Below are 27,786 nucleotides of genomic sequence, written 5' to 3' on the forward strand. Positions count from 1 at the left end.
ACAGAGGCTAGAGGTGGCCATTTGTCAGCAGTGCTTTGATTGAGAGAGAGAGAAATTCTCTTCCAACTCTAGCATTCTATCTCTGCGCTGTTTGCTGACGCTTGCCTTCTGGGAAGTGTAGTCTTCCCCTCCCCGCTGTGCATTGTGGGCGCCGTGGCTGTTCCGGCGCGGTGAGTGACGCCACTTCCGGTTAGGAGGAGGCGAGAGGAAGGCGAGTGCCGCTGCTGCTGCTGCTGTGTCAGAGTTGGCCTGAGGGGCGATGGCCGGCGCGGGGGCCACTTTCCGGCTCCGCTGCTCGCTGGCGGGCCATGAGCTGGACGTGCGCGGCCTCAGCGGGGCCCTCTTCCCGGCCGGGGCCTTCGTGTCGGTGTCCCGGGACCGGACCGCACGCCTCTGGGCGCCCGACAGGTCAGAGGCCTCCTCCTCGCCCATTTGCTTGGATCCACCCTTTAACAGCCGAGAATCGATACGAGGGGCCTCCCCACAGTCACATGAGTGCAGTTTGGCCCCACTCAGTGCTCTGGCATCATGAGAGGATTTATTTTACCTTTTGGCAGGGAAGGCCAGATGTAGAACCAAGGCAAAGTAGTGAAAAACTAACTAAAGGCGCATCTACACCAGGCATAGGCCAACTTGGGCCCTCCAGGTGTTTTGGACTGCAACTCCCACAATTCCTAACAGCCGGCACCATTGATGACACCATTGATGACAAACCTAGGCCCTCCAGGGGATTTCAGCTCCCACAATTCCTTTGCTACAGAGGAATACACAATCAAAGCCCTCCCAACAGATGGCCATCCAGCCTCTGCTTTAGAACCTTATGGAAAGGAGACTTGAAGCACATTCCCAGGCAGTATATCCCACTGCCAAATTGTTATTTCCGCCAGGACAGTTCCCAAAAAATTAAGTGGGATCTCTTTTCTTGCAGTGTGAATCTGTTCAAGTTGCAGGAAAGTCCTATTCTCTGGGGTAGCAGGAAATAAGCTTTCCCCTTTAAATATAAGTATTATCATCTTTTAAAAAATTAAACATGGTTACCATGGCTCTACTTTATTTTCTCAAGGTAAATACACCCAGATCTTTAAGATTGTGTCAACAACACTGTCCTTATATCGCAGGATGTGATCCCAGATTATCTGGCAGTATAGACTCATATAATCCAGTTCAAAGTGGATGATCTGGGATCAGATCCTGGGATATAAGATAGTGTAGATCCAATCTAAGATGCTAAGGGATTCATGATTCCCAACCTTTGGCCATCTTGGTGGCCCTTCTCTGGGCACCTTCCAAGTCACCCATCTCCTTTTTGAATTGCTTTACCCAGAACTGGACACAGTCTTATTCCAAATGTGGTCTGACCAAAGCAGAATAGAATGGGACTATGATTTCTCTCAATCTAGATCAGGCATGGGCAAACTTGGGTCCTCCAGAGGTTTTGGATTTCAAATCTCACAATTCCAAACAGTCAGTAGGGTGTTAGGAATTGTGGGAGTTGAAGTCCAAAACCCCTGGAGGGCCCAACTTTGCCCATGCCTAATCTATATTGTTGAATTAATGCAGTGTGACACCACTTGAGCCTGCCATGGCTCAATGCTATGGAATCATGGAAGTTGTACTTTTACTAGATCTTCTAAATTGATATATGGTAGCCCTAAGCCAAGCATGGGCAAACTTCAGTAGCTCTAGACCAGTGGTTGTCAACGTGGGGTCCCCAGATGTTTTTGGCCTACAACTCCCAGAAATCCCAGCCAGTTTACCAGCTGTTAAGATTTCTGGGAGTTGAAGGCCAAAAACAACTGGGGACCCCAGGTTGAGAACTACTGCTCTAGACTGTTTCTGTGTGTGTGTTGCCTGCGGTTGGTGTGTTACACTATGCTGAGATACATCTTACATCTTCACAAAAGAATTAATGCAGTTTGAGACCACGGTAACTGTCCGCAACTACATGCTTGAGAATCCTGGGAATTGTAGCTTTCCAAGGTCTTTAGCTCTCTCTGCCAAAGAGTGATGATGCCTCAACAAAGTACAAATCCCAGGATGCCGTAGCATTGAGCCATGGCAGTTATAATTGTGTCGGGCTGCATTGATGCCACAGTTCAAATGCATCTATGGTGGTTGTTTGAAAACTTGGGAAATATCTTTATTTACACTATCTCTAATAATAATAATAATAATAACTCTAATAATAATAACTCTAATAATAATCATCATCATCATCACCATTCTTCGACAATACAATAATAATAAACTTAAATTATCTCCCCAATGAGGACTCAAGGTGGTTCACAACATACAGAGCAAACATTCAATACCGTAAAGTGTGACCAAAAAAAAAGCAAATAAACCATAAATCAAATAATAATAATAATATTATAATAAACTTTATACCCCTCCGCCATCTCCCCAACGGGGACTCGGAGTGGCTTACATGGGACCAAGCCCGGACAACAAATTACAGTACAAAAATACAAATTGCAGTAAAATAAACAACATAACATTAAATGTAAAACATCAAAACATATAAAACAATATACACAGAGCATAGGAACCAAACATAATGACAGAGAGTGGGCCGCATGTACATAAAATGATTTAAAAACTCCAGGTGAGATAAGGGGGCAGAACTAATTGTAAGGAAGAACTCAGAGAGAGATAGGAAAATAACCAAACCTTCGTACATGTCTCCTGGGACAAGAACGTTGAGGGAGCACTAGCATAAAGTTATGTGGCTACTCTCCGAAAGCGCAACAGAGCCAGGTCTTAAGATTCTTTTTAAAGGTTTCTAACGTTGGGGCTTTCCTAATCTCTCCGGGCAATGAATAACATATTAGACATCAACATCAGGCAATAGTGAAACATTACAGCAAATTAGGCATCACACAACTAAAAAATCATGTTTTGACAGATTAACATTTAAAAACAAGACTTTAAAATTGAGACTAATAAAAATTAAACATTAAAATTTAAAAGCCAGAGTAACAAGCCATTTCCATGTTCTATTCTGTTTTGTTTGTGTCAGATATTTTATAAGGCATCCTCTCTGTATGCTTGTGATACAAATAATACAAATTGAGCATCCGTTATCCAATATCCCAAAATCGATTGAGGAAATCTCTCTGTCACAGTAGAAGGCAATGACAAATCTCCTTTAAATCTATCAGGTCAAGAAAATATTGTAGTTATTGACTACTTTTGTTCTTTCTCCCCATAGGGACTCAATATACACACCTAATAAAATTACAAATAAGCACACCTAATAAATTTTTAAAATAAGACAAAAGTGAATACAAAAGGTAAAATACAAGAAATAACATTAACATTACACTTAAACCTTCTCAGCTCCTCACCAAAAAAACAAAACAACAACAACAACAGAGAGGTAAGATTAAGAGCTAGGAGACCGTCTAGCTGTGTTTCCCAAATTGGTCTTCCAGGTGTTTTGGACTTTAGCTTCTGGAATTTCTGACTTATGGGAATTGAACTCCAAAATATCTGTAATAATTGAGTTTGGAAATCCATGGACAGCTCCCAAGAATCATAAATACAGGTTGCGTATCCCGTACGTGGAACTGCAGGCTGAAGAAGGTGCAAAAAATCCCCCTTCATAATGACAAAATCTGCACATCATACCATTTATGAATATGGGTTGCATCTGAACAGTAAAAATAATGCAGCTTGATGCCAACTGTCATGCCTCAGGGATATAGAATCATTGGAATTTTAGTTTTACAAGATCTTTTGCCTTCTTTACAAAAGAGTGCTAAGCCATGTTAACTATAGTGGTAGCAAACTGCATTAATTGTACAGTATGGATATACTTTTAGACAATACATTAATTTTATAGCGAAACACATGACTAAGAGAACTGAAATTAGTATTTCAATTTGGTCTTTAGGTAAAAATCAAACTTGCTAACAGTTAATTCCTGGTTATCAAATCTGTATGTCACGTCCTTCAGTTCTGTTTTGAAAATCTGGCAACACTAGGTGGGACTGGGGATGAACATTATTTAAATGGGCTTAAACACTACATTATACTGAGTTGAGTTTTCCATAATTTGTAAAACAGACATTTAAAAAAAACAAAACAAAAAACAAAACAGGGTGTGTTAAAAGTGATGCCCAACGACAATTTATTATATATAAATTACTCAATCTTTCTGTCATTTTTTTTCTAAGCAAGTTTTAACCTGGATAATACATGACCATGACCTTTGAAAAAATACTAAGTAAATTAATATATTATCTGACACTTGGAAATTTTGAGGTGCTGGCTTTCTTCAGATCGTCTTCATCAACTGATCAAAATAGGACACAAACCTTTCCATTCTTTTTTCTTTAGTTAATTTGATATAAGCCATCATATATCGATGATGATGATGATGATAATGATAATAATAATAATAATAATAATAATAATAATAATAATAATAATATAAATTGCCTATGGGGCATGTTTTCTGGTACATCTTATATTGAGATGATGATTCATCTCTTGTTGGCTATTCTGGTAGCCAGTTGACCTGCCCCTCTGTCTCTTGAAAATGATTGTTTTACTATTCATATTACCAACACATAAGTCTGCCATAGCTACTATCCTATTTATTTTATCAGTAGACTAAATGTTTTCAAAGAACCATGTCCTTTTCTTTTGGATAGAAGAATCTTTAGGCCCTCAGTTGTTTGGGACTTCAGCTCCACCAACCTCATGGTAAAAATTGTGGAGAACTAAAATCCGACACATTTGGATGATGTTCTAAGTTTCCACAACCAGTATGCAAAGTCTGTAATGGCTTCCTAGCAGAAGTGCTGTCAGTAGCCTCAGGTATTCCCAGTTCGCCTCCTGCACTGCCTGCAAAAGTAAATAAATACTGCCCTGCTTCCCAGCACACACCCATGTTGTTTTTCATTGCTCACTTGAAATAAAGTTGTGTAAGTATGAGTAAGTCCCGATCACAAAATCTATGTGGCCTATATACCTAGAAGTGTTTCCTGCTCAACAAGTGGCTTCTTCATTGGTCTGAATTGAAAAGATCTGATGTGAAAATGCATTTTGTTTCCACTGTATGTGAATTACTTTATTTATTGTGAGCTTAGTGCAAGAGTGACTATGCAAGATCACATGTCCAAGAACCAAGGACTTGGGGGACTATGGTAAATGTGACAAAATCAATTGGTTGTTGTCAAGTGACATTATGGCACTCTAATTAAATGCCCTTTATAATGGAATGAGATCACTGGAAACTTGAATCACTGAAATTTAACTAACCAGTATTCTCTTCTTTTGCACTACAAAATAAAGAGGGACAAAAAGTACCACATTCTAAGATTTCCTAATGGAGTGATGCTTACATTGGTTCTTACTTATATAACCACTAGCTGTACCCTCCATGCGTTGCTGTGGCCAACCTTTCCTCCCTCTTTCTCTCCTTCTTTCCCTCCTTCCTTCTTCCCTTTTTTTCTTTCCTTCTCTCCTTCCTTCTCTACATCTTTCCTTCCTTCCTTTGCTCTTTGCTTTGATCTTTCCTTCTCTTTCCTTCCTTCCTTCCTTCCTTCCTTCCTTCCTTCCTTCTTTCTTCCTTTCTTTCTTTCTTTCTCCCCTTCCTTCCCTCCCTCTTCCTTTCCCTTTTACTGCATCCATCATTTAGCTTTTCGTCATTTAGCTTTTTAGGGGTTTTAAGTCCTTTCTGCTATTTTTGTTTTTTTTATGAGTGATGGTCACTTGTTGGCCTTTTAGGAGTAGTGTCCAAATTTTGTGTCAATTCATCCAGTGGTTTTTGAGTTCTGTTAATCCCACAAACTAACATTGCATTTTATTTATATAGATTGTAACTCTAGGTTTCCAGTTATCTTATTGCTAGAAGAAGAAATAGGTGAGGGGAGTGCATGAGTCCAAGACTTTTATGTAGCCATGCTCAAAACATACTCACTGAAATCAATGGCATATATGATTGAATCGAGTAGTACATGATAGAATCATTAACTGAATGTGGAGCTTGCTCTTGCAAAATATATTATCATTTACTCATGGTTTATTCGACTATGTAACACAATTTTTGTTCCTGGATTATAAATGCCATTTCCCAATTGGCTGTATCATAAAAACAGGGGAAAAGTTCATTAAACTGCAAAACCTTGTTTTTGTGGCACATTCTGCAGCAGATTTTGCTATAGTTTTTCAATGAATATCTTATAGAGTCTCGACCAATTCAACATAGTTTGTGATAGCCTCAAAAATGAAGTTTATGGAGCATAATAACTACTTTCATAGTAAGTACCACACAGTTAAATAGGACACTTTCAAACCAGGAACAGATTTTTTCCACAAATGTTGTTACATAGTATAGTATCAACCATGCACCATGTACAATATGATATGTACTGTATTTTTCATTTTCATAAACTATTCCTGCTATTTCCCAAACCCAATTGATGAAAACTTATATCTATTTATTGTCAAAGGCTTTCATAGAATCACTGGGTTGTTGTTAGTTTTTCGGGCTTTATGACCATGTTCCAGCCTGAAAAACTTACAACAACCCACTATATCTATTGTTATGTACAATAAAGTTTATAGAAAGCCCGTAGTAATTTTGGGAGTTGCAGTCATTTTGTCTTAAGGCTTGAAAACTAAAACCACAAATACAGATGATAGTAGAATTTTAGAAGGTGTACTTGAGCTGTTATTTCAAGTATAACCCAACTTATTCTTAGAATTGATTCATTGATATATTGATATAAAGTAGGTTCTGGATATGTTTCCTGATTTCTAGGCATGTGAAATAAAACATTGTTATCTGTTCTGTCTTTAGTCCCAACAGAGGCTTTACTGAAATGCGCTGCATGAGTGGTCACTCCAATTTTGTTTCTTCTGTGTGTGTCATCCCTCCAAGTGAACTTTATCCCCGCGGACTAGTTGCTACTGGTGGTAATGACAACAATATTTGCATCTTTACTTTGGACAACTCTGCACCGCTGTATGTTCTTAAAGGTCATAAAAACACAGGTAAGCAAAAAAATATTTTAAGCCATGCTAGATTGGGCTGATGGGAGTTCTACAGCATCACATTGAACGTAGAACTCAAGGACCATTTACAGTGACCATTTAATGCAGTTTCAAACCAATATTGAAGAAAGTGGTGTCTCCATACAGATTATTACATAGGACATCCTGGAACTAGCTTGAGGTCCTTGTGGTGATTAAACAAACCACAGAGCACTGATACACATTAAGGGCTTTCTTTTGCACCCTTTTGTGAGAGTTTGTAATCTGACTACCACAATTCGAAGCTAGCTTTGGATTGCATTAAATGGTCAGTGTAGATAGGGCCTCATAAGAGGATGCTTGCTGCCACATGCATACATATAATTCGGTAGTTATTTATTTGTTCTGTGTCAAAAGCATTGCATAAACAAGTGCATGAATCTGGACATTGTGGGCAAGCATACAGATGCTGAGTTGTTTTTTCTGCTCCACAGTTGCACAAGGTGGAGGATTCTTTTAGGTAGTTCCATTTAGCCAGGTTGTCTTTTGATCTCCCAACACCACTTCTGAATCTGTTCAGGGACTCAGCCGTCACTTCAGCTGGCAGATAAAATAGGTTGTATCCAGCTTTTTATAGGACGAAATTCCCCCTTACAAAACCAGCCCATGCTTTGAGATCTGCCAGGGAGGCCTTTCTTTATGTCCCATTGCCCTCATAGTGGGAACCTGGGACAAGGCCTTCTCAGGAGCTTCCCTGAGGCAGTGAAGCTTCCATCCCAAAGAAAGACAACTAAAGACTTATATTCCAACAGGCATTTGATGAGTGACTAAATAATTCCAACCTTACACAATGCACGGGGTATTACTAATTGTGCTATTGTATGTGTATGTACTTTAATGATGCATGCTTTAATCTGGTTTAATTTTTAAAAATAATAAGTTTGCTTTAACTTTTGTATCTCATGGATTTTCAACAGTGTCTTTTTAATTGTAATAAGCAGCTTTGAAAGACAGTTATGCCATTCATTAAATTTTGCGTAGATTTACACACGCTGACCAACTAAAATGGATTATGCCTAGTTGCAAGGGTTGTTAGAATTGCTGGCAAGAATCTTGCTTACACATATCTTCCCATCATAATCAGTATAGGTATTGCTGATGTGATTCTATCTATTTATCTGTCTATCTAGCAACCTACATTTGTTGTTGTTGTTCATTCGTTCAGTCGTCTCCGACTCTTCGTGACCTCATGGACCAGCCCACGCCAGAGCTCCCTGTCGGCCGTCACCACCCCCAGCTCCTTCAAGGTCAGTCCAGTCACTTCAAGGATGCCATCCATTCATCTTGCCCTTGGTCAGCCCCTCTTCCTTTTGCCTTCCACTTTCCCCAGCATAATTGTCTTCTCTAGGCTTTGCTGTCTCCTCATGATGTGGCCAAAGTACTTCAGCTTTGTCTCTAGTATCCTTCCCTCCAATGAAGAGTCGGGCTTTATTTCCTGGAGGATGGACTGGTTGGATCTTCTCGCAGTCCAAGGCACTCTCAGAACTTTCCTCCAACACCACAGTTCAAAAGCATCGATCTTCCTTCGCTTAGCCTTCCCTAAGGTCCAGCTCTCACATCCATAGGTTACTATATTCCTACAGATGTCAGTATTCTCTGAATTGCATAAGTGCAAGTATTTTATTGAGTACAGAGGGTATTGCAGAGGCTTTGACCTTTTTTTTAAAAAAATGTAATTATGTCAGGTTTAGATGAACACTTCAAACAAAGGGCAGTCGCTTATTTACCAGACCCTCAATTGGTAGGCTGACTTTGTAGCTGACCCTGAACCTATCCATACCACTTGTTCCTTTATTATATTATGCTTGCTGTCATGAGATTTAACCCAATGCTGCTCAAGTGGTGGTCCCTGGACCATTTCTAGTCAACAACAGAGAGGTGTTACAGGAGAGAAAAGAGTGTGTTTGTGATAGTGGATAAGGGTTTAATTGAAGAGTTAGAATCATGGTATAATAAAGTTAGAAAAGAACACAAGGGTCGTCTAGTCCCACCCCCTGCTATGCAGGAAAACACAATTAAAGCACTGGTCACCCAGCCTCTGCTTATAAATTCCACAGAGAAGGAGACTCCACTGGGTTCTGAGGGAGCATATTCCATTGCCGAGCAGTTCTTATACTTTCAAGACATTCTTCCTAATGTTTAGATGGAATCTCTTTTCTTCAAATGTGAATTCATTGCTCCATGTCCTCATCTATAGAGCAGCAGAAAACAAGCTTGTTCCATCTTCAGTATGAATAAATTGGTGTTATTCAGGAATAAGAGATTGGTGATAGACAGAATGTGAGAGAAAGATAATCTCCCACAATCTGTTTATGGCTGAGAGAAGTGAGTTCTGTCTGTGAGACTACTGATCAGCGTAATACTCAACTGCAGTTCTACCATCACATATGGCTTGTTCTTCTTGAGTTATGTGTTTACAATAATAGAGATGTTGTAGATGTTGCTGTCGTAATTTTAAACACATTTGAAGATGCATCTCTTCTAGCAGGGCTACCCAGCCAGTTTTAACCACGAATTTTAGACTTGTGTCTTATGTTTAATCTTTGTTCAGTATATTTTAATATGCATTTTGTGGAAATGCGTTTTAATAGATTTATTTTATATGGTGTTTTAGATGATTATGTGTTTTTAATGATGTCTCCTCGAGCCATGAGGAGAGGTGGGTATAAATTAAATTATTATTCTTATGATTATTGTTATATCTAAATCTAGACTGTTTTATTTTCTCGTAGTTGGGCATTCTTTTTTGCTTCAGCAAGATTAAAAGTTAAACTTGACAATGCTGATTTAATTCTCTGTTTTAGTTTGTAGCCTTTCATCTGGAAAATTTGGTACTCTTCTCAGTGGCTCATGGGATACAACAGCCAAAGTCTGGTTGAACGACAAATGCATGATGACATTACAGGTAAGGAAGCATTTCTGCAGATCATAGTTCATAAGCTGATGACACTATATATGATAATTCTTAGGATTTCAAGTAAAGATACAGATGCCCTTGCTTTTAAACAACCTACTTTATAATGATATACATGTCTAGATTATTTCGAATGATGCCAGGAGAATAACTTTTATAACCATAGAAGTTCTGCTAGAAACTACCGTAGAGCAGTGGTTCTCAACCTGGTGTTTTGGCCTACAACTTCCAGAAATTTCAGCCAGTTTACCAGCAGCTAGAATTTCTGGGAGTTGAAGGCTAAAACACCTTGGGACCCACAGGTTGAGAACCACTGCTGTAGAATCACACTGGAGAACACAGCAAAATCCTAGAGAAGATACTACTCTAGGATTGTCTGGGCCTCCAGAGTAATTTAATGGTAACTTCCAGCAGAAACCATTTATTTCAATAGCTTTGCTATTATCCACAGTGTCCTGTTTTCACAGTACGTCTGGGTATGTTTGGGGGTTGTACTGTATTTGACACGTGGTCCTCTCTTTTGCCATTTATTAAAACAAGGCAAATCTAAAATTTAACTAATTTAAAATACAGCCAAATTAAAGCAAAGTAAAAATTCAACTGATTTAAATTACAACCAAATCACAACAAAAACAAGACACAAGCTTTCACATCTCAACGATCTCCAGTTTTTGACCATCCTCTGGTCCCCAGCCTGTCGAATAAGTGAGGGATGCTTATGGATTGTATCTGTAGCGTTAATGTTTTTCTTTTTTAAAATTTTAAATAGGGCCATACGGCAGCTGTTTGGGCTGTGAAGATTTTACCTGAACAGGGGTTAATGTTAACTGGTTCAGCTGACAAAACTATTAAACTGTGGAAGGCAGGGAGATGTGAGAAAACATTTACTGGTAGGTACTTGATTAAACAGTTGAATTGTTTTAAATGTTTAGGTATTTGTACTCTTTGGATAATTTTGTGATTGTGTGCCTTCAAGTTGTTTCAGACTTACATAGACCTGATCACTGGGTTTTCTTGTCAATACTTTTTCACAGGAAGGGTTTCCTTTCCCTTCCTCTAAGGCTAAGAGAGTGTGACTTGCCAAAGACCGAATGGGTTTCCATGGCCAAGCAGAGAAGCCAACCCTAGTCTCTGGATTCATAGTTAATAATCATAATCACAACAACAACAACAAAAGCCAGCATAGGGATCTTGTTTATTGTGTATCTAATAATAATAATTTTATTCTTGTATCCTACCTCCATCTCCCCAAAGGGACTCGGGGCAGCTTACACACGGCACAATGTGTCTAAAAACGGAACATAAAATAAACCACAATATAAAATACAACTGAATAAAACAAATAGGCATAAAAACAACAACAACTAGCTGTAAACAATAGTCAAATACTCAAACTACTAAATATGCTGGCTTTCTACAAACTACTTTGGTTTTGGTAGATGTCAATATGTTTCTTGCAACAACATCCACACTGTTGTATCTTTTGTGAATTTGTAGCCACACTTGAAAGTTCAGTAACAGTAACCCAAACATTTCATGTTGAAGACACACTTTTTATACATGCATCATTTCATGATACAGTAATTCAGTTTTACATGCAAGCCAGAGGTTAAACCAACCCCTTATAAGAGATACAGAAACATAGATAAAATTGTAATAGTGAAATGTATAGGGACACAACATATATTTCCAAAAACCTTAATTTTTAAAAAAATATAGGATTTTTAAGATACTAACATACATTTCCAAGATTTTTGTCACTTTTCCTTTCATGTGTGGGACACACCTACACACTGCAGCTAACAAACAAACATGTTGCGGCACACAGTTTGGAAAGCTCTTGCAGTAGCCCACCAAAAGCAGTGGCGCCCCCAGAGGTGCAGTGGGTTAAACCCTTGTGCTGGCAGGACTGCTGACCGACAGGTCAGTGGTTTGAATCCAGGGAGAGCAGTTTGAGCTCTCTCTGTCAGCTCCAGGTTAGTAAAACATCAAACATCCAAGCGTCCCCTGGACAGCTAGTTCTCTCAAACTAGAAGCAGCTTACAGTTTCTCAAGTTGCTTCTGACCTGAATAAAAAAACAAGCAAAAGCAGGTATATTATTAATATAAATTTGTCGTTTGAAAATAATTTTAGTTTGATTTCTGATCATTTGTGAAGATATCTACCCATTCCTGAGCACGCTACTAAATCTGCTGTTGATTCTTCTGTCTTCTGCAGACTAATAGGAAACAGTATGGAAAAAATTCTTAATTCTTTTGTTTGACAATGTAGGAAGTTACAAAACCAGAGTTTTTTCCGTGGATGGCTTTGGGCTATCTGTTCACTGTGTGTGTATATATATATTTTAAATGACCTGGTAGTATTTGGATTAAAGTACGGAAATGCATCTGTCGCCAAATATTTGTGCTGAGTTGCACTCAGTGGGAAAGCCCATTTATTTTCTTAGAAAAGGATCCCATTCCATATTGATTTTGCTGATAAACAGAAAATGCTTAATGGTGATTTTATTTTGGCAGCACTGTGCACCAGATTTCCAGTAACAAATATCCTAAACACTTAGTATGATAGAACTGCTAACATTTGATTCTTTCTAATAAATGAGCCCTTGAAGTTAGCTTTTTTTCTACAAAAGAATGAGGGAAGTAAAGTTGCCTTTCTTTGTGAAGACTGAAGAATATCCTTTGCCCAATCATTTACATATCTTGCATTTCTTTCAGAAGCTTGAAATACTGTTGCTATTTTTTAAAAAAAAATCATTGGAAGGTAGATTATTCACCGTATAAATAGTTGTACGACAATCCTAATAAGGAAGTTAGGCTAGGAATATAATCTGCCTTTAGGACCCTGAAGCATCTTCCACCTGTGAAGTTCACTAATACTTTGTGCCTGCTGAACATTCCGAGTCTAAAATACATTACATTTGGCATTTTCTCCCTGGTACCGTCTGGCTTTTTCCATTTTGGGATGTTTCTAAGTAAAGATAAAGGTTTTCCCTGACATTAAGTTTAGTCTTGTCTGACTCTAGGGGATAGTGCTCATCTCTATTTCTGAGCCAAAGACACCTCCAAGGTCATGTGGCCGGCATGACTGCATTGAGCGCTGTTACCTTCCCACCGGAGCAGTACCTATTGATCTACTCACATTTGCATGTTTTCGAACTGCTAGGTTGGCAGAAGCGGAGGCTAATCGTGGGAGCTCACCCTGTTCCTCGGATTGGAACTTCTGACCTTTTGTTCAGCAAGTTCAGCAGCTCAGCGGTTTAACCTACTGCTCCACCGGGGGCTCCTGGAATGTTTCCAGATTGATAGAATTAATACATTTTCCCTCAATCTTTGCTTCTCAGAAATGTTTTCACAGTGCATGCCTTTTGGTAGGTCTTATTTCAACACTGGAGACATTTAAAAATACAGTTTGTGTATGTACTAGAAAGCTACCTATCAAGATAGTAGTCCTGTGGCTTGTTTTATTTAAATGACTGTTTCAGTTGCAGTCTTAGTTCTCCTTGGTGCCTTTCTCCTGTCACTTCATATGTTGTGACATTAGGTTTTCGAGCTGACTTGGGGGTAGTGACTCACCTTCTAGAGTTTTATTTTTTCTGCAGATATTTGGCATTATGTTAAATATCAGGTTTATCTATGGTTACCTCCCTTTTGTGGTATTGTGCAAGTTTTGCCATGTTAGCTACAATTATGAAGCTCAAATTCATATTAATGTATTAAAGAGGGCTTGTAGTTTTATTTTAACACTCACACACTGAAGTAAGTATGCTATGTTCCCAATTGTCTGCACCTTGGCAGAAGCATATTTAAAGCCTCCATGGAATATTTAATGTCTCCAAGGCAGCAGGCTTTTTGTTCTCTTATAATTGGCAAGTAACTATCTCCCATAATGTTATAGTTCATAGTCATAGCATCCCTATTTATATTTTCAATGGTCTTTGTATTTTGAAAGTTTGTGATTTGATGTGGAAGGCAAAATGCAATATTATATAGAATGCCTGTTGTGTTTTCCACAATTTTGTTGTTGACTACCAATGTTTCATTCTTGCTTTGCATTGTTGTATTTGCATTTGCATAATAAATTTGATTGAAGGTTTAGCTTTTTTAAAACATTTTTCTTGTTGCTTATTTTGTGTCTAATTAGTGGTAATGTCATTCATGTTAGCCATGTTGCTATTCTAAATTATTTTATTCACAGTAGTTTTTCTTACAGTTGTTGTATGATATAGATTTGCTAAAATTATAATATGAATTATATTATACAAGTTTTGCTGTTTTGGCCTGTTTTAGCATTATTGTTTTGGACAAAATCTGAGACGTCTTATGCATCATCTTTAGTCTCCAAGAAAAAACACAAGTAATACTTCGATCAACAGCTTGAAATCAGAAATATGTATGATACTTTGTAAGTCTCTACTTCATAGATATTGACAGTACCTTGCTGACTAGGAAAAGTAAGACCTCATTGGTAACAAGTCCCATACTCTTTCTTGGTCACAAGGCCTGCTGTCAACAATTGAAAGTGGCTTCAGGGAGGCTTGCTTTTCAGTATAAACTATAGGAATATATATTTTAAAAATGTGTCATGACTATTGAATAGTAGCCCTTCACTTTTGTTGTTGTTCATTCGTTCAGTCGTCTCCGACTCTTCGTGACCACCTCACGGACCAGCCCTTTTACTTTCACTTTTAGTATTTTGTAAAGAATTATTCATCTCTAGAAGACATTTTCTCTTAACCGACTTTTTTTTTCATAAAGGGCATGAAGATTGTGTAAGAGGCTTAGCAATTTTAAGTGAGTTGGAGTTTCTGTCTTGTGCAAATGACGCCAGTATTCGGAGATGGCAAATATCTGGCGAGTGTCTTCAAGTTTACTATGGACATACCAATTATATTTATTGCATCTCCGTCTTTCCACACAGTAAAGGTAAGATTGTGGCCTCACCTGACATTTTCTTTAAAAAAACAAACTAACAACAGAATTATGCCTTTGGTATGCACTAGATGTAGAATTTCAGTAGATTTGAGTTCTTTTGATACCACAAGGGCCTTTTGGCTAAGATCAAGTGTAGATACCACAAGGATAATTCAGACAGATTTGTGCAACCCGATGGTGCACGTGACCCTTTGGGGAGCAGTGTGGCCCTTGAGGACCCTTTCAATTCCCCAAAGCATTCAATATGTTTGAATGATATAAAGTCAAATTTCATTGGGGAATACCTTGAAACAGCTACCCAACCTGAACCTCCAGAAGTGACCAGGAGTGGCACAGAATCAGCTTCACTCATTCCAAATGGCAGATATAGTAGGGCAGGCATCACTTTGGAGGGGCCTCAAATGTATCATTGCAGCCCTCCAAGTCCCAGAGTGAGCCACCACCCAGGGTAGTAGTCTTCAACTTCCCTCTTTTGTGCACTTCCTTTTAACATTAATGTATTCTCCAAAGCATTGTGGTGCACCTTCTACACTGCTATGTGTTGTAGAAGGTTTGAGATTCTGCATTTTAAGGTATAGATGGCATAGGCTTCCACACCCACCATGGATTAGAGTATATCTTAGAATAAGACCAGCAGCACTACATGTTGGAAATGTAAGCTGGGAATGAAGGCAAAACTGACTTGAAGAACTTACTTATTCAGGGGACCAAATAAGCGTCCCAAGAGCCCTAATTATAGTAAATAACAGCCTCTTCAATGCTCTATAAATATTTGAGTAACATTTCTTTACTTGCATTTCAACCTAATAGCAATGTTAATAGCACTTTTGTTTCATTGAAACTGATAGGCAGTGCTGTCATGAGCAAATAGTTCTTGTCTTACAGACACTTCTAATCTAGCTCAAGCGAATGGCTTGGATCCAAACATGTGAAAATGCATTACTGTGTAAATGTTAACGAATGTCCACCACAAATACTGCCCCCAAGAACCATCTTTCTCTGTGATGGACAGTGTGGTGTAGCTATTGCAGCTGAAAAAGAATTTGATGCTCTCCCCCCTCACTTACATGCACACTTCCTCTTCTTTCTCTCTTACACACACCCTCTCATTGGAATTGCTTCTGACTGGTCAGATCATGGTTTTGAAACTATGAACTAAAATGCCAATCTAGAGATAGATTGTGATATAGATGTGATGTGTATTAATGCACTGAATCCAGTGATAAACACACCTAATATTAGTGTTTGTTATGTCTAATCTAAATCGCATCACATTGATGTTATGGGTCTTAGAGAAGGCATTGGATTTCCGCATTATTTGCACACTCATGAATATCAAATGTACATGAAATGAATTTATTTTAAACTAGGTTGTTTTTCTATCAATGATTAAATTGTCGTCTCATTTTAGATTTTGTTACCACTGGTGAGGACAGATCACTCAGAATCTGGAGACAAGGAGAATGCACACAGACAATCAGGCTTCCTGCTCAGTCTGTTTGGTGCTGCTGTGTTTTAGACAATGGTGACATTGTTGTTGGAGCAAGGTATACAAACTTCAGCATGCTGCTGTATAAATGTACAAAAAATATGCTTGTTGTGTTATATGTCTAACAACCCACTGGCTTTGTTCAGATGTATTGTTTCATCTGGGGCTTGCACCTTTTCTTTTCCAGATTTGATCTAAAGGAAATAGAAAACTGCAGTTTAGTGTGATGTTGTAAACCTAAACCATAGAAATCTTAATTTTGGTTAGTAGAAGCAAGCCAGTTTCCTAAACTGTAGTTTAAAATTGGCTTTTGTTTCAGCAGAACGTGGTTAAGGTTCACCACAGTCTATCTGGATTCAGATGTCATGACAAGTTGCCAGTCTAAAACAAAAAAATCCTTTGAACACTTTATAACTGGGAGGAGGGAGGAGGCTGATGAGTGTACAAACCCGAGACTTGAGCATGATATTCATTGAGGCCATTGAATAAATGGATATTAGCCAACAGCTTACTTTAAAGGTATATTTATATCGATAGATAGAGAAATGGTCAAAAACATGAAAGTTATATTTATTCTGTGGTTTTGGGCTAGGCAGAGAGCATAGTCCACTAGTCGCTGACTTTGGGGAAATCACACCACTTAATGTTCTGGGTTCTGCAGCAACTGACTTTTAGCAAGCAGCTCTAGATCATGGCCTTACGTTCATTCCATTTTGAGATATGAAGAAGAACAAACTAGTGGAAAATTGAATGAGAACCTTTGGAAGAAGGCATCTTAACAATGACAATTAGTCATCGTAGCCCCAGACATAGAAGGTACCTATTTTCAAAGGTACCTTTCTGACCACTTGATACTAGAAGGAAATAGTGTATGGCTATACCAGCGGACTTTCTTGACAGATAGCATCAGGAAATTAGAATGACTTTGTCCTGATCCAGAAAGGGAATTGCATGTTTTTGCATGTTTTGAAGGATTATATTGTTAATTTCTGCCAAATAGGATAAATTAACACAGATTAGCAAGGAAGATATCCTTATATCTGAATTTAGAAGAAGTGCCAGATGATATGGACAGCACCAAGAAGCAAAATAATGTGTGCCCACAGCAGCTTCCTTGCATAATGAGTTCATTTTCCACTCTCCAACAGTGATGGCATTATCAGAGTGTTTACAGAATCTTTGGAGCGCACAGCAAACCTGGAAGAGATTCAAGCTTTTGAAAATGAGCTTTCTCAAGCAACAATTGATCCCAAAACGGGTGATTTAGGGGATATCGATGCTGAAGAGCTTCCTGGTAAAGAGCATTTGGATGAACCAGGTTTGACTCTTTCTTTCAATGGCACTTCCTCTCTTCCTCACAATAGCTTCCTAGTTAAAGTTAATGTAGGACTTTTTATATGCTCTAATATTTTCATAGGAATTGTTTAATTCCTTAAAAACACATCCTTGTATAGTTGTTTGCTCTCCAAATGTGGTCAACTACTCTACATTTAGTCCTCTAAAAAGTGTTAAGGAACCATGTGAGTGCCTAGGAGGTCTGGATAGTCCTTTTTTATTTTAAAAAATGCTCCTTTCTAAGTGATCTACCATATATGTTCATGTATAAGCCTAGAAATTGGTATCTTCCAATTTTAACTTGTAATGTGAATGCAGATATGACTGCTCCAGAATTTACAGTCTTTCAAAATGTTTACCCGACAATCTCAATCCATAAGATTAAGATAAGGTTATTTTCCCTGAGCAGACTCCTCACTGTCCCCAAGGCACCCTTGAAGATCGTGAGTTTCATGGCTCAATATGGACTTTAAAATCTGGATCTTCCAAGTCCCAGTTCAGCACATTTAACTATTACAATACATGGTCCTGGAGCTGATTTCTGGCAAAGTTTGCCTTCAGTTCTTCTATTCAGGCTTACACATTCAGGCTTGCTGCCCATCTTTTTTCTTCACCTTCTCCCTTGTTGCATTTTTTTTTTTTTTTTTTTGCTGCTGCTGCTCTTGCTGCTTGATTGTTTCTGCACTAGGAGTCACTATTTAGCTAGTGTTTGGAAGATGCAAAAGCCAGTCCCAGAAAAAATTGTTTTTTATTCTGAAGGGGCTGTGTTTGAAAAGCCTTGCAGTGATTCATATCGGTAAGCAAATGGCACTTTAGATGACTTTTAGAAAGGATATTATAAATTCATGGAGGAACAATCTCTAAGCGGTGAGAGTTTAATAGGATCACACCAATTCCGCTTCGATTCAGAATGGCACAGAGCATGCACATCAACCACCTCATGAAATGCCACAAAACAGGCAGTGTTAAAATTGTAATGAAAGCCTACATAGATGAAACTTGAACAGTTGCTGGGAGTTTTACCTTGGCATAGTGGGCTAGCCAGAAAATAAGCAATAAGACTAAGATTTAAAAAAACAAAAACCACTCATGCTTAGCCATAAGCTTCCTTTTCACCCCGTGCAATATATTTACATGTCTGGATCCGTGATAGAGATCTTACTTCTTCAGTAAAATTCATTCTGTTCAAATACTGTTTTTTATCTTGGAAGTTTGCTTCTTTATACATTTAAATATCTTTTATGCCTTGTTTTTGATGGGTGAAAATCCACTGAAGTCAGCTTCTCTGAGCATGTGGTTTTATTTTATTTTCTCTGTGTTTTAGGTACTAGGGAAGGACAGACAAGACTTATTAAGAGTGATGGCAAAGTTGAAGCTTACCAGTGGAGTGTTAGTGAAGGCAGGTGGCTGAAAATCGGCGATGTGGTTGGCTCGTCTGGAGCCACACAGCAGACATCGGGAAAAGTTTTATTTGAAGGAAAAGTAAGTCTTCTTCCATTCTTAATATCTAATACTTCCCATCATTGTCTTGCTATGTGTTTCAATTCTGCATCACAATCATTTTATGTGTTTTCCATATACAGGAATATGACTATGTTTTCAGTATTGATGTGAATGAAAGTGGACCTTCTTTCAAGCTCCCGTACAACATCAGTGATGATCCATGGCTGACTGCCTATAACTTCCTTCAGAAGAATGACCTGAACCCCATGTTCTTGGATCAAGTGGCCAAATTTATAATAGATAACACCAAAGGGCAAACACTGGGACCCACAAATGCTGAATTTTCTGATCCTTTTACAGGTAACATCTTAGCATTTTCTTAATTTGCTTCCAATGTATGAGAGCGATAAGAAGTTTATTCATTTCAAAATGTGCAGTAAAGGATGCTGGGTTGTTTATACAATGGCCCTCTGTATCTGTGGGGGATTTGATCCAGGACCTGCTGACAATATCAACAAATGTGGAGGCTTGTCTTTTATTTAAAAGGACTTTACAGTATAGAAAGCTCAAGCAACACCCCATCTCTTTCAGCCTACCACCCCAGGCACACTAGGCACACCCCACCTCTGCTTCCACCCCATAATGACCCTCACTTCCCCCTTGCTTCTTCCCTTACTTTCACCCATACCCACACTGAAGGCAGCCATTGCTGCACACTCAGTGAACCTCAGCCTCACCTTTGCATTTACTTCTACATGCGCTAGAAGCCCATCTTCTAGTGCGTGCACAGCAATTGTTGTTTTGATATGCTATAGTTTTTTACTTCATTGTACTGTATGGTGTGTTTATTTTATGCTTTGTCTTAGGCACTTTGTGTCATATCTAAGCCGCCCCTAGTTTTTTAGGGGAGATGGAGGTGGGATACAAAAATAAAGTTGTTGTTGTTGTTGTTGTTGTTGTTGTTATCTTCCCCCAATCCACCCCAACACTCACATCCCTCTTGACCTCTCTCGCTGTCTACGTGATGTACACTCAAAGCTGCAGCTGCTAGATCCAATGTGCAAGCCCTAGACTCCCCACTCATCTCCTTCTCTTCTTTTCTTGCTCTTTGCCCCATGGCAGCTGCTTTTGATGTGCACATGGATATTGTATTTAAATATTGTATTTAAGAGAGCAAGAGAGCAGCAGGGGAGCACTACAGAATAGCTGCTGCCATACTGCTCTAATGAGACTCTGGGGCAGGGGAAAGATGACACGTTCTGGATTGGTTTTTGTATTTTTGAGATATTGTATTTAAAAACATTTTTTGAATAACTGAATTTTAAAATTATTTTGATTTGCTGTTGGTTGAATCCATAGATCCTGAGCCCATGGATAGGTAGTGCCCACAGTATTATGAAGCGTTAGCTTTTTCGCATGAGAGTGGTTCACATTGAAAAGAACATTGGGCACTTCCAAGGGTGGTGTTGTGAAATGAGAATTAGACAACTTCAAAAAACCAGAATAGTAATCTTTGTTCAGCTGTGGAAACCCACTGATGGTGATTTAGAACAAAAGAAATCACCCCTAAATAAATCTTGCTAAGAAAATCTTTCTAGAAGTAAAACTTGTCTCCGATGTGCATAACAATAGTAACCAGAGTTTGGATGATTACTTTTCAGGAGTGCTTGTGCATTCCTGCAAGGCAAGGTCTTGACTAGATGATCTTTGTGGCCTTTTAAAATATGAGGTTTTGATAATCTATTTAAAATATCATCTTGAACTTATTGTAAGAAATATTGTGTTTGAATGTATTGAATGACAACTATTTCTTTTTTCTTTGGTTTGCCTTTTCATAGGGGGAGGCCGCTATGTTCCAGGTTCTTCTTCATCAGCCAGTGAAGGACTTGCAGCAGATCCATTTACTGGTATGATTTGTTTAAAAGCTAGCAGACATTTGTGTGTATGAAAAAGAAAAAATAGACCTCGGAATTTGATGGCAAAATTCTTGATGTCAGGGAAACACCCAATAAGGAAAAGAAAAGGGTTTGGCCAGCAAAAAATATGTATATTGCTTTTTTCCCCACCAACGGATTAATTCAGGAATGTATACTAATGAATTGATCTTTATAATATTTATATAATAATACTTTACTTCTAGACCACCCTCTCTCCTTAAAGAGACTCAGGGCAGTTTGCATACGCATAAAAGGCAAACATTCAATGCCGCAATTAAAATCACACAATATCAAAAGCATGTATCTTGAACAATTAAAACAACCAAACTGCAAAAGATGCCAAGCATTAGTTGTAATTCCAAATAGACCGTAGCAGCCATAAAGTGCTCATGGTGCTTGTCCTTTTCCTCTCCATACGCTAAGGTACATAGATATGTTTTCAGAATTTATTTTAAGGGGAGGATTTTGTAGAGCTGTAGAATGGCTAATGGGTGGAAGAATTGTGATACTTGGGATTATTGGTTCAGACACTAATTTTCCTGAAAATTTTCTAAAAACTATATGTGCAGTACTGTTTGCATTATGTTTGGAGCAAGATGGCTACTTGAGAAATTGTGTACATTTGTGTATATAAACCAAATGTGGTTGAATACTTTAACATGGGACGTGTACACAATGCAATGTGGATTTGCTTTGGCGAGTTTTGTAGTGTTTTGACTTATTAGCATTGCTTTTAAAATATATTTTATACTAGAGTGTTGATATGAACATATAATTTGATTTGTTGTTATCCATGTTTCTTTAGGCGCTGGTCGCTATGTTCCAGGTTCAGCATCTGACCCTGCAGCTCCCCTCAGTGGAGCCAATCCATTTGCAGGTAGGTGAATGTGGTTTCACAATTCAGAGGCACACTGTGCTAGAGGTTTTGACTGCCATGTTTAAGAATTGTACAGTGGGCAGTTGTATCCTATGGTTTAATTCCAGGGCCCCCCATGGATACCAAAATCTGTGGATGCCAAAGTCCCATTCGATCCAGCAGCATGATAAAATGGTGTCCCTTATATAAAATGGGAAAATAAATCAAGCTGTGGATGCAGGAATCCACGGGTACTGATGGCTGATGGTAATATTTTATTTTTGTGAGGCAAGAGAGAGAAACAAAAGAACCTAAACCAAGCTCTTTCCTTCAGTAACCAAAGAGATATGTGTCAGAGTTAAAATATTTTTGGTCATTTGGATGCCAAACTGAATAGAGATATTAAGTCAGCTTTCCTTTTAATTAAGTTTTGTTGGTTGTACCAATTAACCTTTTCATTAACTTTTAAAGAAATCTGAGTGAACTTCTCACAACCCTGGTTAGATTTAAACAATTATTTGTTCAAGAGTTCCTACTAAACTTAAATGTAAAGTTTCTTTTTAAAAATCATGAACTGTATATAACCCGTTCTTGGCCTCCTGTCTTTTTAAATTGATCCATAATATATCACAATCGAGCAATACTTCTTTTTTCAGATAAATTATGGAAAACAATTTCTCCAAGTAAGGAACAACTGTATCTCTCTCCCCCTCCCCCCCTCTCTTTTAGGAACTGGTGTCTATAAATCAGCTCTGGCTAAAGCTGAAAATATGTATTTTCCAAAGAAAGAAGCAGTTACATTTGATCAGGCCAACCCTACAGTAATACTGAGTGAGTAGATTCAAAAAGCTTACTGAATTCCGCTTGCAAGATGCATTTATCCTTCAAGTACATCAGCCCTGTTAAATGTATTACTGTAATGCTTTTGACTTTCACATGTGCACATACTGTGGTCACCTTCAACTTGATTACAAATCAGAGAGGTTTGATTACACAAAGGATTTGTGTTTAATATAATAAAGCAACCAGTTGTTGAAGTATAAAATGCTACAGTTAAGTCTCTGTAGTATTGCTTACGTAACAGAGCCTTGGGGTTTTTGCGGGGTGGGAGAAGATAATATTCTGGTGCTACTTTAGGACTAGAGTCATGCTGACTATATTGTGTTTTCTGTCCTCCCTTGGTAGCAGTTTTGCTATGAGGAGGAACATTAAAAGTGCCGCCTACTTTCCCCTTTCTATGCAGCTTGAATAGATGAGAAGGGGTGCAAACAATGAGCAGCAACCTAATCATGGATCTGTCTCGTGGCAAGTGGATTATTGTGTGAAATACAGGGTTTTTGTACTTAAAGCATTAAAAAGGAAGGTTAGTTTCAAGCTCGTTGGTTTTTGTATTATGAGGTTTTAATGTCTTTGCCATCACAGGATAGTGGAGTGCACTGTTGCAATTTGAGAGCCTAGTTAGATAGGCCTTTAGTGAAGGAAATTAAGCAGGAGTAATAAGAAATATCATAATGTTTAGGGACTAGAACAAAGTGCAATATAATCTGACATGATGCCACAAGAATGTGAATATATATTATTGTTGTTTTAAACTGTTTATCTTATGATGTTTTATACTTATTGATGTATTTGGATTGCTGTTTACATTATTTTAATAAATTATAAGCCGTTTTGGCACCTGTGAGGGAGAAAGGGGGTATATAAATAAAGATTTATTATAGTTCAGACCTTTGTTCAGGGAGGACTTCAACTTGCATCCCAGAGCTACTCTTTTTTTTGCTGTGGACCCATCTGACCCAGTTTCAATTGTATTTATTCCACATGGCATATAACTTTGGGAGCATAGTGGTGGTGAAAGACTCCTATAAACCTTCCACAGCATCACTAGTACTGCGGCCCATATATATCCCTGAAATATATATCACAAGCTATATAATTCTAACATTGGAAGGAAAGTAGGTTTTCTAATGCACAAAATACAGGCACACTCTACTTATTTGTCAGGTTAGGGATCAGAGCACTATCAAAATCATTGAAATGCAGGTGTTTTAGTTATTGTGTTATCCTGAGCCGTAGGTTGGTTTTCAGAAGCATTTAAAAATATTACTGAATTGCTTTTAAAATGTCTTATTTTCAGTTTCTGTCTCAATGTTAACTATGTTTAGTGCAGATAATTTTCCACTGTTTTTAATGGTTTCTGATCAGTGCTCATGTGACTTTTATCATGACAGTTTCAGACTTCAGGTTAGATGAAATAAGCTTTGTCTCTTGTAATTTTACAGCTGAATAACAGTTTTACAATTCACCAAACATGTTTACTTATATGAGGAAAGGGGGAATTAACATTTATCCTGAAAACAAAAAGTTGTGAAACAGCACAATGCTGTCAACATTTACACAAAACTATAGCACTGAAATGCTTTCACACTAAAGTTCCACCCCCCCCCCCTTACATTCAATACAAATTCTTTGTAATCTGAATGTTCCTCACTTCTGTAATTCAGGTATATGTGGTGGATGAAATATGCTCATATTGTATAAAGAAGACTAAATTTAATTAAATCAAACATTTGCAGAAGTTCATCTAGTATTTCCATAAAAAGGAAATGTATAGATTCGAGAGGGATGAAAGGGTGTTATAAGGAAGAAGGAGCAGACTTCTTTTCTGCTGCCCTGGAGACTAGACTCAGAGCAAAGGGTTCAAATTGCAGGAAAGTGAATTTGAGCTAAATATTAAAAATAACCTCCTGACCATAAGAGCTGTTCAACAGTGGAACTCTCTGCCTTGGAGTGTGATGGAAGCTCATTCCTTGGAAGCTTTTAAATAGAGGCTGGATGGCCATCTGTTGGGGATGCTTTAATTGTGCTCTTCCTGCATGGCAGAAGGTTGGAATAGATGGCCCATGTGGTCTCTTCCAGCTCTATGATTCTATTGTACTGAATAATTTCAAAATATGTTATGTTTGTTACAGGTAAACTGAAAGAACTTAACGGAAGTGCACCTGAAGAACAACAGTTAACAGAAGATGATTTGGGTGCCTTGGAAAAGATGTTGTCTCTTACTTGCAATACCTCTATGGAAGCACCCACAGCACACCAATTGCAGACTCTATGGAAAGCAGTTAACTGGCCGCATGGTATGAAATAAATGCTGGGGACATGTAGAGGGTGTTGAATGATATGGGCTGAATGAGTGCAGCTTTATTTATTTATTTACTTCATTTATATACCACCTTTCTCACCCGGGGGGGGGGGGGGGTCAAAGTGGTTTGCAACATATTCACGGCAAAATCCAATGCCTAACACACACACACGAGAAACCTAACATGAAACAACAATAGCATACAACTATCAATTAAATAATAAAAACGTAATAACATTTAGACATTCAAACATGAAGTTAAAAACACAATAATATAAACATTAAAGCCAGAAATCATAGTCCAAAGCCATTCCAATATCAAATATCAATTGCACGTAATCCCTGCTTGTTCCTTGTATTGCTTATTGACCAAAGGTTTGGTCCCATAACCATGTTTTTACATTTTTTCTGAAGGCCAAGAGGCAGGGCGCTGATCTAATTGCATTGGGGAGGGAGTGCCATAGTCGAGGAGCCACCACTGAGAAGGCCCTGTCTCTCATTGATCAAACTTCCCAGTTGGAAAAGATTTGCAAACCAGTTCCTTCCTCAAGTGTCCTACACACCTTGCAGTCTTTGTGTACTATTTCATTTTGGCCTGGGTTTGTTTTCTTGTTTTTGTCGTGTCAGGAGCAACTTGAGAAACTGCAAGTCGCTTCTGGTATGAGAGAATTGGCCGTCTGCAAGGACGTTGCCCAGGGGACGCCCAGATGATTTGATGTTTTTATCATCCTTGTGGGAGGCTTCTCTCATGTCCCCGCATGAGGAGCTGGAGCTGATAGAGGGAGCTCATCCGCCCTTCCCTGGATTCGAACCTGCAACCTGTCGGTCTTCAGTCCTGCCAGCACAGAGGTTTAACCCACTGCGCCACCGGGGGCTCCTTTGGCCTGGGTGGCATGTACTTATTTGGGTCTGTCTGAATTAATATTAATAAGATAGGCATATGTTCCTGAGATATCACACAATAAGTTGCTGTTGTTCAGGCTTGGTGAATGTTTACAACAGGAATTAACATTCCTACTGAAAATAATACTCAAATTTGCAAAGGGTGACAGTGTATGTTTTGCTTGTTTTTAGATATTGTTTTTCCAGCACTAGATATCCTCCGGTTATCCATCAGGCATCCCTGTGTGAATGAAAGTTTCTGTGGAGAAAAGGATGGCGTTCAGTTCTGCAGCCACTTGATCAAATTCTTGAGTCCTGAAGAAAAACAAGCCAATCAGATGCTGGCTCTTCGAATTCTCTGCAATTGTTTCATCCATCCGGTTGGCCAAAAGCTCATGATGTCGCAGGGGGACTCGATCATGTCTCAAGCAATAGAAATGAAACTGAGCAGCAATAAGAACATTCACATCGCACTAGCCACCTTGGCTCTGAACTACGCGGTTGGTTTACATAAAGTTAATAACATTGAAGGGAAAGCCCAGTGCTTGTCGGTAATCAGCACAGTCATGGAAATTGTGCAAGACCTCGAAGCTGTTTTTAGACTGCTTGTGGCACTTGGGACAGTCATCAGCGGGGATTCAAATGCCGTACAGTTAGCAAAGTCTCTAGGGGTTGACACTCAAATTAAAAAATATTCGTCCGTCTCAGAACCAGCTAAAGTAAATGAATGCTGTAGGCTTGTCCTTAACTTGCTCTGACCTTTTTTTTTAAGCAGTTAGTTGTGTAGCACTATGCTGGCACATTTTTTCCACATTTTACATCAATTGAATAAATACTGTGACTTGACTATCTGGATATTAAACAAAACAATCTGAATAAAATGTTTTTGCACTGATCTGAAAAAAGCATTATCCTTCAAAGCTGATGTACATGAGAGGCTGCTGTGAAGTTGGTCTTTTGGAATGCTGGGAATAAAAAGTCAAAGTGGAAATGAACAATGAAGTTTTAATTCATAGAATCACAGAGTTGGAAGAGACCACATGGGCCATCTAGTCCAACCCCCGCCATACCCTGACAGATGGTCATCTGTTTAAAAGCCTCCAAGGAATGAGCTTCCACTACACTCCGAGGCAGAGAGTTCCATTGTTGAACAGCTCTTACAGTCAGGAAGTTCTTCCTAATGTTCAGGTGGAATCTCCTCTCCTGTAATTTGAACCCATTGCTCCGAGTCCTAGTCTCCAGGGCAGCAGAAAACAAGCCTGAGATATCCTTTTACATATTTATACATGGTTATCATGTCTCCTCTCAACCTTCTCTTCCGCAGGCTAAACATACCCAGCTCTTAAGTTCCTCCTTGTAGACTATTGTTTCCTTGAGTTTTATTCAGGTATGTCTAGTGGCAGATACATTGCTTGAAAAAAAAAAGTCAACCTCCTTCCCTCCATTGCACATTCCCCTGGTTGCTGTGATAGTTTGTAGGAACTTTCAGATTTGGGTTTATGTAGGGCAGTGGTTCCCAACCTTTCGGCCTCCAGCTGTTTTGGACTTCAGCTCCCACAGATCCTAACAGTTGGTAAGCTGGCTGGGATTTCTGGGAGTTTAAGTCCAAAACACCTGGAGGCCCAAAGGTTGGGAACCACTGATATAAGGAGATGCAGGAGAAGTCCATGAGCACAGCATGAGCTTTATGGGCTAAGATTCTACATCATGGTCAACAGTGCATAGCTTTATACATTCATACTTAAGTAGCAGAGACTAAATAAAACAGTGAATTGCAAAATGTATAATAGAGAACCAACCAGAGAAAAC

At 38.7% G+C, this 27,786-nt stretch overlaps 1 protein-coding gene across 2 annotated transcripts; it reads left to right on the top strand.

Annotated features, from left to right (window-relative positions):
• Positions 1 to 179: 179 nt before the first annotated feature.
• On the top strand, positions 180 to 26,975 carry PLAA (phospholipase A2 activating protein). Of its 2 annotated transcripts, none has more exons than XR_009630644.2 (14): positions 180 to 408; positions 6,812 to 7,005; positions 9,849 to 9,949; positions 10,728 to 10,848; positions 14,717 to 14,884; positions 16,305 to 16,440; positions 17,531 to 17,700; positions 19,042 to 19,199; positions 19,301 to 19,520; positions 20,999 to 21,067; positions 21,903 to 21,974; positions 22,683 to 22,784; positions 23,197 to 23,316; positions 24,926 to 25,004. XR_009630644.2 is itself a non-coding variant. In XM_060762462.2 (14 exons), the coding sequence occupies exons 1-14, from the start codon at positions 260 to 262 to the stop codon at positions 26,733 to 26,735; spliced, it is 2,391 nt and encodes a 796-aa protein (XP_060618445.2). In that variant the 5' UTR covers positions 180 to 259; the 3' UTR covers positions 26,736 to 26,975. The 2 variants fall into 2 exon arrangements, 1 of the variants encoding a protein (XP_060618445.2); XM_060762462.2 differs by lacking the exon at positions 23,197 to 23,316 and adding an exon at positions 26,170 to 26,975 and having other exon boundaries at positions 24,926 to 25,090.
• The last annotated feature ends 811 nt before the right edge of the window (positions 26,976 to 27,786 follow it).

This window comes from Anolis sagrei, chromosome 2, assembly GCF_037176765.1.
Source record: "Anolis sagrei isolate rAnoSag1 chromosome 2, rAnoSag1.mat, whole genome shotgun sequence".
Taxonomy (NCBI): domain Eukaryota; kingdom Metazoa; phylum Chordata; class Lepidosauria; order Squamata; family Dactyloidae; genus Anolis; species Anolis sagrei.